This window comes from Oratosquilla oratoria, chromosome 2, assembly GCF_046742065.1.
Source record: "Oratosquilla oratoria isolate Oo_2021 chromosome 2, ASM4674206v1, whole genome shotgun sequence".
Taxonomy (NCBI): domain Eukaryota; kingdom Metazoa; phylum Arthropoda; class Malacostraca; order Stomatopoda; family Squillidae; genus Oratosquilla; species Oratosquilla oratoria.
The window spans coordinates 64,721,149-64,736,148 of NC_134778.1; the positions used below are offsets into that span (position 1 = coordinate 64,721,149).

The 15,000-nt window shown below is 37.8% G+C and overlaps 1 protein-coding gene across 2 annotated transcripts in view; it reads left to right on the plus strand.

Moving 5' to 3' along the window:
- LOC143039617 (uncharacterized) overlaps positions 1-15,000 on the plus strand; it is a 349,509-nt gene that overhangs the window by 317,523 nt on the left and 16,986 nt on the right. For both annotated transcript variants that reach the window (XM_076209884.1, XM_076209892.1), the window contains exon 6: positions 12,864-12,955. In XM_076209884.1, the coding sequence (XP_076065999.1) occupies positions 12,864-12,955 (92 nt within the window). The remainder of the gene's footprint in view (positions 1-12,863; positions 12,956-15,000) is intronic.

Below are 15,000 nucleotides of genomic sequence, written 5' to 3' on the forward strand. Positions count from 1 at the left end.
TATATATATATATATATATTTGCAGAAACCACCGGGAAATTGAAAAAACAGATACCGAACGTTTTCGTCTATTTAGACATTTTCAAAAGGTACAAAAAAGCAATACAAAAAGAAACAATAAATACATAAGAAGACAAGGATACTCGGAGAGGTCCCATGTTACATTTTATCACACACAATTTTGTCAATAATAAAATTGTCCAATTTAAATAAACCCAAACTCAAGTTCATGTTATTTCCAAAATTTCTTTTTATAAAACAAGATTCAATAATATTTCTTTCTATAATATTATTACAAGAAGTAATTATTTTAGAATTTCCCCAGTCAATATTATGACCATAATCCCTTTGGTGGACAAATAATCCACTGGACACTTGCCCCGTTCTAATACTATATTTATGTTGGCCTATTCTTTTTTCTAAGCAAAAAGTTTATTCACCCGAGTCCCGGTTTTAGATTTGTTACGATTTCTAGAAAAATAATTAAAGAAACATGACTTTACACTCCCTGCTCATACTATTATTAGTTTAATCAAATTATGTGTAATAGACTCTAAGTTTGAATTTAATGGAAACTTTTATACTCAAACATTTGGTATGGCCATGGGGAACTGTCTGTCTCCAATTCTTAGCAATTTGTATATGGAGTTTTTTGAAAGAGAGTTATTACCAAACATTCTTCCAATTAATGCAGTTTGGTACAGGTATGTTGACGACATATTATGCATTTGGCCTAATGATCAATATTTGGATACTTTTTGTCAGATTTAAATAATTTGGTGCATTCCATTAAATTCACAGTAGAGGTTGAAGAAAATAATATGTTACCATTTTTAGATGTAAATATTTACCGATGTGGAAGATACTTTAAATTTGACGTTTACAGGAAGCCGACCAATGTCCTCTCGTACATTCATTTTTACTCGTATCACAGTCAAAAATCCAAGCTGTCAGTTTTTTCTTCAATGTTCCTGAGAGCTTATAGAATTTGTTCCCCTGAGTTCTTGGATCAAGAAATACAATTCATCTATGACATTGGAGAAAATTTAAAATATCCAAAACATCTTATTGATAAAACAAAAATCAAAGCTAGGAAATGTTTTCTTAATACGTCGCAGGTCAAACCATTTAATTATGAAAATATGCTAACAATTCCGTACCACGAAAATTTAATCCATCTTCCTAGCATTTTTGAAAAATTTGGTATCCAGATAGTATTCAAAAATAATAACAACATTAAGAGTCTGTTAATTAAAAATTCCCCAAGAAGTAAAGAAGGATGTATTTATAATATACCATGTAAAAATTGTGATTTTATTTATATAGGCCAAATAGGCAAAGGCTTAGAAAAAAGAATAGGCCAACATAAATATAGTATTAGAACGGGGCAAGTGTCCAGTGGATTATTTGTCCACCAAAGGGATTATGGTCATAATATTGACTGGGGAAATTCTAAAATAATTACTTCTTGTAATAATATTATAGAAAGAAATATTATTGAATCTTGTTTTATAAAAAGAAATTTTGGAAATAACATGAACTTGAGTTTGGGTTTATTTAAATTGGACAATTTTATTATTGACAAAATTGTGTGTGATAAAATGTAACATGGGACCTCTCCGAGTATCCTTGTCTTCTTATGTATTTATTGTTTCTTTCTGTATTGCTTTTTTGTACTTTTGAAAATGTCTAAATAGACGAAAACGTTCGGTATCTGTTTTTTCAATTTCCCGGTGGTTTCTGCAAAAATATTTTATCACGTGTGTGTTGTGATTTCTTTGCATATATATATATATATATATATATATATATATATATATATATATATATATATATATATATATATATATATATATGTGTGTGTGTGTGTGTGTGTGTGTGTGTGTGTGTGTAGGTGTGTATCTATATATACACATACATATGCTGCTTCCTCCTTCCCTCTCCTCCTGTTCCCCTTCTCCTTTTTTCTCCTCCCATCTCGCTTCCTTCTTCTTCTTACTCCTTCTTTTCCTTTCTGTTCCCTCTTACTTCTCTTCTTCCATTTTCCTCCTCCCACTCCCTCCCTCCCTCTCCTCCCGTTTCCTCTTACTCGCACTTCTACTGTTTCTTCCTCCCTCCATCCCCTCCTTTCCTCCTCTTTCCTCTCCTACTCTCTTTCTCTCTCTCTCTCTCTCTCTCTCTCTCTCTCTCTCTCTCTCTCTCTCTCTCTCTCTCTCTCTCTCTCTCTCTCTCTCTCTCTCTCTCTCTCTCTCTCTCTCTCTCTCTCTCTCTCTCTCTCTCTCTCTCTCTCTCTCCCTCCTCGTTTCCTCTCATCTCCTCTACTCCTTCGCCATTTTCTTGCTTTTTTCTTTCTGCGCAGCTGCTGTTGATGCAGGAACATGATGTTGCCTTCGTGCACTAAGCTCGCAAAGTACACTTCGAACTCTGTCAAGAGCCGAGGAGGAGGAAGGGGCAAGGGGCCTGCTGGAGGAGTTTCCTTGAAAATTCTGACACGTCTGCTCTTCAATTATCTTGAAGCTTCGAAGATTATTAAACTAACCTTCGTCAGTTGTGTAGATGCGAATGTATGTGTGTGTTTGTGTGTGTGTGTGTGTGTGTTTGTGTGTGTCTGTATGTGTGTGTGTGTGTGTGTGTGTGTGTGTGTGTGTGTGTGTGTGTGTGTGTGTGTGTGTGTGTGTGTGTGTATGCGTGAGTGAGATAAACACCTAAGCACGATGCATTAATGACTCATTTATTTTATATTATTTGTTTTGTTATCATTTGTCTGTTTGTTTATTATTATTTGCTTGATTCTCATTATTTTTAGTTATATGTAAATTTATTATTGTTTACTATTTACCTGTTTGTTTATTATTTAACTATACCTGTACATTTATTTATGTATTTTATTTATTATTTACAGTATTATAGATTTTATTTATTCATTTATTTATTTTTCATTATTTTTTTTCGTATCCGACCTAGGTATGGACCAAAAGGTCTCCTGTCGGCATGCTCCGCCTTTGCAATCCTGTGTGTGTGTGTGTGTGTTTGTGTGTGTGTATTTGTGTGTGTGTGTATTTGTGTGTGTATGTGTGTGTGTGTGTGTGTGTGTATTTGTGTGTGTGTGTGTATTTGTGTGTGTGTGTGTGTGTGTGTGTGTGTGTGTGTGTGTGTGTGTGTGTGTGTGTGTGTGTGTGTGTGTGTGTGTGTGTGTGTGTGTGTGTGTGTGTGTGTGTGTGTGTGTGTGTGTGTGTGTGTGTGTGTGTGTGTGTGTGTGTGTGTGTGTGTGTGTGTGTGTGTGTGTGTGTGTGTGTGTGTGTTCGTGTGTATTTGTGTGTGTGTGTGTGTGTGTGTGTGTGTGTGTGTGTGTGCGTGCGTGCGTGCGTATTGTCTCACCCGTGTAGAATCTAATTACATAAAAGCCCTAAAACTGTTTGCGAAGAAATAGCTGAGGAAATGAGCAGTAAATGCAATATAGCGATTATCTTTAACAAAAACAAAACAGAAACATGGAGAGAGCTAGCAATATGCTTAAGTATCAAACAACTTTTGCCAAAGAACTCTGCGCGAGAAACTCAGAAATACAGTTCATTTCAATGCAAATCGTGTTCGAAGTAAGGCTTTAGTTATTATTACTAAATCAAGATGGAAGATGGATCTCGTGAGGAGGATTTTGAAACAGACACGAAGAATCAAGGAAGAAAAATCTTACCTGTACGTTCCGCCAAGGGCACCTAGATGAAACGTACTGTATTTCATCAAATCCTTTATGCAGGCTAGTCTTCCGACAAGTGTTTTTTGTGTCATTATGACATTTGGAAATACACTCTTCTACCATCACGCCACCACGTTCCGTGTTTTTTTTTTTTTTTTTTATATACTTCAGTAGCTCTTGTGTTTCAGCCCGACCCAGCTGAATACTTGAAAAAAAACTCCCCAAGCCACATGTCAAGCACCTAGTTCCTTGACCTTTTGGAGTAGAACCCTGTAAAGACTCGCATGACCCCGTGACCCGACCCTGACCTGACTTCCCACGCGAGTATCAACGAAAGTTTAGCTCATTATTCAGGTCTCTGTCTGGTGTCTTCAAAGATTCCACGGCCCAAACGACCTTCCATGAACCTTTGCTCTTCAGTGGTTGGGAGACCGCCACGTCACAGTAACCACAACCACCAAGGTGTAAGTGTATGTGTGTTTGTGTGTGTATGTGCGTATATATGTATGTATATGTGTATGTGTATGTATATGTGTTTGTGTATGTCTGTGTAGGTATATGTGTTTGTGTATGTATGTATATGTGTGTATGTGTATGTGTATGTATATGTGTTTGTGTATGTCTGTGTATGTATATGTGTTTGTGTATGTGTGTGTGTATGTATATGTGAATATGTGTATGTATATGTGTTTGTGTATGTGTGTGTGTATGTATATGTGAATATGTGTATGTATATGTGTTTGTGTATGTCTGGTATGTATATGTGTATGTGTGTATATGTGCATGTATATGTATGTGTATGTATATGTGTTTGTGTATGTCTGTGTATGTACATGTGTTTGTGTATGTGTGTGTATGTGTATGTGAGTATGTGTATGTATATGTGTTTGTGTATATCTGTGTATGTATATGTGTATGTGTGTATATGTGTATGTGTATGTACGTGTGTATGTACATGTGTATAATGTGCCTGTGTATCTATATGTGTATTTGTACGTCCATGTGTATGTATATGCGTTTGTGTATCTTTATGTATATGTGTATGTGTATGCGCATGTGTTCGTGTATTTGTGTTCGCATGTGTATATGTATGTATATGTGTACGTGGATGTGTATGTGAGAGAATGACATATACAAATAAGCCCACTCCGGATTACCGTATCACACTGTAAAGTTATTCTGTAGATGACTTTAGTAGTAGAAATTGAGAGGGGGACACATACCCAAACGGGCTCTTAATTCATAGACACCTTGTTCACGAGGGAACCTACGAATTAGATACATAAGCGGGTTTGATGTTTTTACGACAAGATTCATCCAGCAGTGGAAGAAGGAAATGCACTAAGAGGCGAGAATCTGGAACACAGGAGACAGGCGGAGACTCAACACACAGGAGGCAAAGTCTGTTGGCTAAGCCCTTCAGTTGACATTAGCGTGCTTATCATTGCCTGCCACTAATGACGCCCTCTTGATCACAGAAATCGATATTCCAGTGGCTGCCCGCCATTGCACGGATTTGTCTTGGGCGAGTCGTCGCCGATATCCGCCCCCGAGTCAGTCGACGCGTCCGAAGTTTGTCTTATTTGAAATTCGTCTCCAAAAGTTTTGGTCAAACATTATCATATCTCGTTCTACTGTTTGTTATTGCTTGCCTTTTGTTTCTTCTTCTTCTTCTCTTCCTGTCTATCTTTTCCAGTTTTTTTTTTTGTCATGTTATTGCTTTTTCTTTCATTTCACGTTAAAAAAAATTGTCAACCATTATCATATCTTGTTCTTCTGTTTGTTGTTACTTGCCTTTTGTTTCTTTTTCTTTTTGTGTCTAGTTTTCCCAATTCTTTTGACATATTATTGTTTTTTCCCCACGTGTTCATTTCACATTACAGTGGGTCCTACTGTATACCATTCTACTTTTTTTTGTAGTCAGGAAATTGTTTCTCAGAAAAGTATATCACAGGAATTACCAAACACAGAAATAAATGTTATCATAAATATCTATTTTCACGTGAACCCATGATCGATCAAATTTTTCTTGTCCTCTCAGTATTTCATCTTCCCTTTCTTATCTAATTAATTAGTAAAAAAAAAAAGAATCTGTTACTATATTGGTTATAACCTTACTGTGACAATTCTCTCCGTGCTAATATGAAAGAACAATCACTAAAACAGGTTTTTAGAAGTCGTTGGTGTATCAAATTCTTGTGGTTCCTTGTTTTTTTTTTTCAAATATTTGTTTCTAGATATAACAAAAATCCTTGGTTTCTTTGAAATATGAAAGCAGAAAATATACAAAATAAAGAAACGAAAATTGAGAAAAGCACGACCAAAATCTAAATGTGATTTTTTATTTATCTATTTCTTTTTCTTGCCTAGACTATTTAATGATGAATAAATTATTAACTTTGAGAACTAAATCAAATTGCAGCATCCCTTTCTGAACTTAATTAGATCAAGTTAATTACCAAACAAAAATATAATTGCAAGACGAAATTGAATGACGACATTATCGTTTTCAACCGTTTTTTGTTATGAACTGTAAACAACAAAGCACATAATTGTGAAGTCATTATATACTTTGCTTTGGAAAATCATAAAGGCATTTTACATTGTCCGTGGAGCATTAATTATTCACAAAGCGTTTTGGCAGTGGTTCCTTTGATCTGCGTGTTATTAATATCCATTGGCCTCCCTGCTATTCAGCCACGATTCCACAGTAACTACAAAGTCGCCCTGCACACCTCCTGTCGTATATAATCTTTTCGTTCTCATATTTCTATACGCCCCGAGTTGGTTTTGATGAACGATGACTTATTCATTCACTCTCTCTCGCCAAGAATCCAGTGAAGGGGTTTGATATATAGTGGTATACAGTATACTGCTTTAGAAGAAGATGATGATGATGATGATGATGATGATGATGATGATGATGATGATGATGATGATGATGATGATGATGATGATGATGATGATGATGATGATGAGGAGGAGGAGGAGGAGGAGGAGGAGGAGGAGGAGGAGGAGGAGGAACAACGTATGCCAGGAAGCGCGTAGCTTACCTGTATTCTTGCGACATGTGTTGGGAATCGGAGGTAATTGCAGGGCTCGAATCCGCGACTGGGAAAATACGAGACCCCGCAAGCCTCCAAAGTAAATGAAAGCTAGTGAAGAAAGATGCGTTCGATAATACGACGATTAAGATTGCGAAGTAAAACAATGGCGAAATAAACTGAAGCATTAAGGAATGCCGAAATATTCGACACCCCTCAGTTCAGTAAATTGATTAAATACAAACGAGAATATGTGCGTGTGTATATTCACCTATTTGTATTATACGGGAAGGGAGCTATGCTCGTGGTGACCCGTCTTTGTATCTCTCAGCATCAAGTTTTTTCTTGAAATCTTGAATAGTTTTTGCACACAGTTTCTTTGTCTAATTTGTTCCAAGTATCTATCATTCTGTGTGTGAAGCTATATTTCTTTCAGATCTCTTCTGTAATTATCTTTTTTTAGTTTCTTTTCGTGTGTGTGTGTGTGTGTGTGTGTGTGTGTGTGTGTGTGTGTGTGTGTGTGTGTGTGTGTGTGTGTGTGTGTGTGTGTTTACCTAATTGTAATATACAAGAAAGAAGCAACGCTCGCTGGGTCCCGTCTCCTATTCTCAAATTTTCTAACCTTCATAGACTCAAATTCATATACGGTTCCACCTTAATCTATATCCATGATTTCCAATTATCATATTTAGATTTGAACTCATGTATTGTTTGACCTTAGGCTATATCATCTTCTAAGTTATTCCACATATTTATGAATCTACATGGAAAACTGTATTTCTTCATATCCTTTAGACACATGATCTTTCTTAATTTATTCCCATGACCTTTTAAAGCCTTAAATATTTAATCAGGAGATCTTTTCGGTTAATGTGTATGTGTACGTGTGTGTGCGTGCGTGCGTGCGTGTGTGTGTGTGTGTGTGTGTGTGTGTGTGTGTGTGTGTGTGTGTACTGTTCTACTAAGTGGATATGCATGGAAAGCTATTTCTTAATAACCTTCAGACTCCTTGTCTTTTTCTCCTTTTTTATTCACTCCTCTTTCTCGTTTATGTTCACTCCTTTCACAGTTCCTTCCGAAAACTTACTCCTGTAGATCTCGGGGCCTCACGATGACCGCCTCCCCTCCCCCCCTCCCCCCTCCCTCGCCGCCTTGATTAACAAGACTCCTCCTCTTCTTCTGCTGACTGGTTCTGCGCCAAATTCATCCTGTCAGTTTCATCTTCACTTTGCTCCTCCTTCCGAATACTGTTTGCATATCCCCTCTTTCTCTCTCTCTCTCTCTCTCTCTCTCTCTTTCGCCCTCTCTTTATCTCTTTCTCTCTCTCTTCTCTCTCTCTCTCTCTCTCTTCTCTCTACTCTCTCTCCCCTCTGTCTCTTCTCTCTCTCTCCTCTGTCTCTTCTCTCTCTCCTCTCTCTCTCTCTCTCTCTCTCTCTCTCTCTCTCTCTCTCTCTCTCTCTCTCTCTCTCTCTCTCTCTCTCTCTCTCTCTCTCTATCATTGGCCTTACTAGTTTACTGTTTCGTATGTTCTGTCAGCTAGGCTGGCTAGGAACCATTTTTGCCACTTGTCTTTTATTTCTTTATAATCTTATTTTTGTGTCGGACCTACACCACTACAGCATACTTCGATCTGGAGCGAATCAGATTTTGAATTAGTTTTTATCATCTCATCCTTATAATAGAATGTCATTCTCATGTTTTTTTTTTAAATCTTATAAGTCTTTCCTGCAGTCTGTTTATTATACACATATTTTTTCAATGATTAATGTCCCTAAATTCTTTTTCCTCGCTCGCTTTGGTAATTGCTTTATTTCCTGTGTCATAGTTTTAGTAATGGCCTTTTTAGCTTTCGCATATTTCAAATATTTTGCATTTTTGCGCTGAAATAAATTTTCCATTTTCAGTTCCACTTGTATATTTTATCTAAATCTTCATGCAATAACTTGCAATCATTCTCATCTTTTACTTTCTTCATGATTTTGATATCAGTAGCAATCATATCGGTGTAAGTTTTCTATCCCGACATGCAATTGATGTACTAGATCACTGTTTACCCAAATTGTATAGCTACACCTTATATCTATATAAATTGTAAATATTGGCTGCTCCTACTGGATACAAAAAACCTGTATATACAATTACTATTACTATCTTTGTGATAAAATTTACTTTTCTGTGAAAAAATATTGTAAATAATTAAATACTTATTGACACAAACATCTGTCGGAAAACTAGCCTGCATAAAGGATTTGATGAAATACAGTACATAACACGCTCCACCCGGGTGCCCTCGGCGGAACGACTGGGCCGTGAACTAAGTCGTTTCGTTTTGTAGGGTCAGGATGGCGTAGTGGTACGGTCCTTGTCTTGTAAAGACGCAAGCCGCTCAGGCAAGGGTTCGAATCCCAGCAGAAGAGTTTAATTCCATATATATATATATATATATATATATATATATATATGTATATATATATTTATATATATATATATATATATATATAAAAACTATTAAGGGAGAGCATTTTATAAGCTATTGCTTCCGCTTTTTACTATTTAACAAATTAATGTTTACATGTATGTATATATGTGCATCTTCAACATGCAAATGTAATGTGTAATATTTTGTTGATCAGACTGTTGAAATTAAAAATTAAGTTAAATTAAAAATCACTCCTCGTGTTAACACCAAACTCATTGGAACTCCCACATTCACTTCCCTCTGTTCTGTCGTTTACAACAGTGATGCAAAAAAAAAAAAAGTTTTTCTTTATCGGAGTTCTTTTATCTATTTATTCATTCATTTATTTATTATTTTTTACACTGCCAAAGTTGCTCAGATATTAATATTGAATATATAAAAACAGGTACAATTTTGGCAGTGTAAAAAAAATAACGATTTTTTTTTCCCCTCTATTCACAACCAACCGTCCTCATTAATCGTTTCTTCAGAAAACCCTTCATCCGCCACAACAGACCCCCTTTAAGCCCTCCTGTCCATTCCAATTTCCATATCAATCTTTTACGAGGCGTACCTCATTAAGAGCTTTATCAAGGTCTCAGTTTACATAGTCCAGACCCACCCACCCACCTCCCTTGCAGCTCATTATGACCCTTGATTAAAATCCCAACAAATTTGTATTCCCATGTCCTTCCCTTTCTGAATTTAGATCCGTTACCTGCCGAGTTTTTACTCTCTCCCAAGTATATTCCTCATCCATCTTTCACAGTTTTCACACTTTTTAACTACTGTTTTCGTCACAGATACAGGTGTATCATTGAGGGGGTTCCTACAATCGCCAGGGTTGTTTCGTAAACAAAACTACTCAGCGGAATAGAGGATGAAGATGAAAGTCAAATATGAACTTAAGAACATAAGAATGAAGGAGACTGCAAGAGACCATAAGGCCTACACTAGGCAGCTCCGTATCCATCACCACCTGTCATCCCCATCCATAAAGCTGTCTAATCGTTTCTTAAAACAACTGACAGTTTCAGCGCTCACTACTACATGGTTACTAAGTCTACTTCCTTCGTCAGCCACTTTATTAGTAAACCAATTCTTGCCTATTTCCTTTTTAAATCTAAATTTGTCCAGTTTATAACAATTACTGCGAGTCCTGCCCTTTTGTTTTAATATGATGACCTTGTTGGCATCACCCTTGTTAAAGCCTTTGGTCAACTTGAACACCTCTATTGGTGAGATGAAGCGGTGGGTCTCCCTGACAGGTGAGGCTTCTGACTGAAGGCCCGGATGGTCGACTCCTTGGGTTTCCAACGTTCGTGTGACGTGTTCATTGACACAGGGTCCTTATATTTCTCAAAACAGTCTATACTTCACAAAACTAGGTGGCCCCCCCAGACACTTTCAAAGCTTGTTCTTCACCTTTTGTAGAAGGGCTCTCGCTCAGCCTGACGGAATCGCCCAGCGTCAACCTGAATTATGGTTTAAATTGAAATATGCAGTGGGTAAATCAAAAAGTGTCTTATCCATGTAGTAAACATTTCCAATGACAAGGAGTGAATATAATTTCGTAGTAGAAGCCAAAATTAAAATGTAAATACAGCAAGAATGAACTCCAACCTTTGTCCATAAGCGTGTTACTGTGTTGATATTTGCACGCTGGAAAAGTCTAGTTTGATATTTAGACGCTAAGAAAACCAATCTAGTAATATAACTATAAAAGACTTACTGTAAGATTTCTTGATGATTTTTTACATTTCACTTGTTGTTGTGCATTTTATATATATATTTGTAATGTGTTTGACAAAAAATCATAATATCAGCCGATCATATGCCCGCCCCCAACCCCCCCAAAAAATTCCTAACTTCTTGTAGAGTGATCAGTTAACTGACTTTACATTTATAAAAAGAGGTACTTACGCCAGGAGGTGCTTAGCGACGACCATAGGCCTCGCCTTTGCCTGATGGCCACGCCCTGACCATAACCATAACAACAGAACCTAGATTCGGGTTGTGTAAAGCAAAACTGAAGCTACTGAGTGTGGGATTTCTGTGCAATGCACACATCCGACTATCCAAAAGAGATTCCCCCACAGTTGAGGAAGGAGGAGATACGAAATATTTCTTTGGAGAGTTTGAATGGAGCGCGTTATGGCTTGATTACGACGCCGATTACTTTCTGGAAAAAAGGCCATTTCCAAGTCACCCGTCTTCCCTGGAGGAACACCAGACACTTTCCGTCGAAAACGGAAATAATTCTCTCTCTCTCTCTCTCTCTCTCTCTCTCTCTCTCTCTCTCTCTCTCTCTCTCTCTCTCTCTCTCTCTCTCTCTCAACCTCAATCTTTACCTCTTCCTTTATTTCTCTATTTCTGTCATTCTCTCTTTCTCCTTACCCTTCTTTTTCTTCTGTTTTTTTTTTTGTGTTTCTTTTGTTTTTGTTTTTATCTTCCCCTTCTTCTTCCTCCTCTTTTTCTTCTTCTTCTCTTACTTCTACTTCTTCTTTTTCTTATTTCTCTTCTTCGTTTTTCTTTTCTCTTCTCCCTTTTCCCCTTCTTCTCTCACTTTTTCTTTTCCTTATTATTATTCTTCATCTTCTTTTCCTTCTTACTTTATTCTCTCTCTCCCTCTTCTTCTTCCTCCTCTTTGTCTGCTCCATCCTCATTTTTGTCTTTTTAATCCTCTTTTTTCTTCTCCGTCTTCTTCTTACCCCTCCTTTTCTTCTCCATCATCCTCTTCTCTCTTCTTCTTCATCTTCTTCTTCTTCTTCTTCTTCTTCTTCTTCTTCCTCACCTTCTTCTTTTTCATCTTGCATTTCTTTTCTTTTTTTAAATCACCTTGGCACTTTCCTCGCGTCGACAGAGAGGTCACTGTGATCATTTCGTCATCAGGGAAGAGAGCATAAGAACATAAGAATGAAGGGGGAGACTGCAAGAGACCATAAGGCCTACACTAGGCAGCTCCGTAAATATCCTGACGATGTCTAACCTCACCGGAGCATGGCCGGGCGACAATCTCACTAGAAAGATTCTGATTCAGAGGTTTCTTATGAAATAATTTTCATATCCAGAATTTTTAAACGTTGCATAATGTATCGCTTAGATGAATTGGTGTTCATGAAAGTTTATAATCTAAGCGTACGAAGCGAATTCTAAATGTACTCTGCGTGTAGTCGTTATGTATAGATAGTTCATGTTTCTGTTTTAAAGCTGTTTTTAAAGATAGATGATAATGATATATCGTTTCCAAAGGATGTCATTCAAATTATATATATATATATGTATATATATATATATATATATATATATATATATATATATATATATATATATTTATATATGTGTGTGTGTGTGTGTGTGTGTGTGTGTGTGTGTGTGTGTGTGTGTGTGTGTGTGTGTGTGTGTGTGTGTGTGTGTGTGTGCGCGCGCGCATGTGTGTGCGCGTGTGCGTTTCAGTATGAACGTCTGTCTTCACTCGAGAGACTCGTGATCGCCAGCTGACCTGACCTAACCTGACCTGACCTCCTTCCAGACGAGAGCTCACATCTCTCACATCGCCTCACATCACGAAGTCTCGTTTATGAATCCTTCCGACCACCATTGGTGACGTCTTCAGAGGAACTTCTTCCTCATTTTTTCTTTTTTTTTCTTTTTTCTCCTGCAGAGGAGCGGGATCTAGCGACGGTCATGCAGGTGGACATCGAGGGAGCTCCCCCTCGACAGATGGCAACCTCAGGTCTTCTGCCGTTCAGCAAGGTAAGTATTCAGTTTGGAGACTTAGGAAATAGCATGTGCACTGGTAAATTAATCTGAAGATTTCCATTCTTGTCTTCATTCGTCCCTGAAATATGTTCCTTGAGTTTGAGCCGTCGAGAACGCCATCCATGAAAGGTATCTTGTCGTTTCAGTGTCTCACAATCCGAACAATAGTTAATTAAAAGAAAATATAACCCTTGAGGGGGAGGAGGATACTTGATATACTAGCCAGCTACTAGAGTTCTCGATCTTGAGAAACGGGTACATTAATGTATGTAAAGTCCTGTAGATCCAGCGAAGTCCTGTAGATCCAGTAGAGTCCGGTAGATCCAGTGGAGTCCTGTAGATCCGGTGGAGTCCTGTAGATCCGGTGGAGTCCTGTAGATCCAGTGAATTCTTGTAAATCCAGTGGAGTCCTGTAGATCCAGTGGAGTTCTGTTGATCCAGTGGAGTTCTGTAGATCCAGTGGACTCCTGTAAATCCAGCGGACTCCTGTAAATCCAGCGGAGTCCTGTAGATCCAGTGGAGTCCTGTAGATCTAGTGGAGTCCTTTAGACCCAGTAGAGTCCGGTAGATCCGGTGGAGTTCTTTAGATCTGATGGATTCGTATAGATCTGGTGGATTCCTGCCGAAGGCCGAGCCCCTGCGAAGGAAGGACTGGCGCAGCCGGTGGCTAGGGAGATGAAATAAGAAAAGGTGGTGAGGTTGTACTGATGTAGAATAGGATATGTAGAAGTGGGTCTACGAGGACGTGATGCAAGCGAAGGTAAGAATGTGACGACATGGGTCGTTGCGAGTGTGAATGCACCTCAGGAGGCGCAAGAGAAAAAGGAGAAGGAAACGTTTCTGGAGACGTAAGAGAAAAGGGAGAAGGAACGTTTCTGGAGGCGGAAGAGAAAAAGGAGAATGAAACGTTTCTGGGGACTCAAGAGAAAAAGGAGAGGGAAACGTTTCTGGAGGTGCAAGAGAAAAAAAAGGGAGAATGAACGTTTCTGGAGGTCGCAAGAAAAAACAGGAGAAGGAAACGTTTCTGGAGGCACAAAAGAAAAAGGAGAAGGAAACGTTTCTGGAGGCACAAAAGAAAAAGGAGAAAGAAACGTTTCTGGTTAAAGCTGAGCGAGTGCGGATATTTGTTTGCGATGATAAAGCCAACTATGGCGTCAGGGAAACGAATGCAAAACGTAGGCAGTGGGTACGGCTGAAGTAGTGACAAGCAGGTTCAGGGTGGATCAGAACGAGGAATGGCTCATTTGTGCTTAAGCTGGATTACTAGACATAAGATTTTATGACAATTTAGGTCGACCTGTATCCAAATGGAATCACAATAGGAATTAAAATAAAATATATAAACTTGTTTTACTTGTACATATAGGTGCTGTGGTACAGAAATATGTTTCATAGAGTCCTTCTGGCACAAAATCAATTAAATCCTAAAAGAAAATAATAATAATAATAATAATTATAATAATGATAATAATAATAATAATAATAATAATAATAATAATAATGATAATAAAAAAGTTGCCAAATGTCAATTTATGTGGACACCACAGCTCGCGAAAATATAATTAATATAACTACGCATTACGTGATTCCAAGTGTCACACGTCTAGTAATCCAGGGGTTATGGTCGTTCCTTGCACGTGTTTTAAGAAGGAACTCATTCGCGGGTATACAAGGAAACATGAGAGTAAAGACGGGAAATGTATTGGATCGTTATCCTCTACCGACAGAAATGAAAACGACGAAAAAAAAAAAAAAAATGAAACGGCCGCAAGAGGGGAGAAAGAAAAAAGGTCATTAATATTGAAAAATGAGGGCAAAATAAAAAACGGGCTGGCGAGGGAAGATGCGGAATATAAAAAAGTAATAAAAGGCATTTGGGAAACGATATTTGTGTCGGTTTTAATGTATGCAAGGCCTGGATGATAAATGCACGAGCGAAAAGTTGTGTGGATGCAGTTGAAGTTGGATGTTTTGGGTTTCTGCATAATTACAAAATTAGAAGAAAAAAAAATAGCCTTTGTGAAGAGACAAACTGTCAG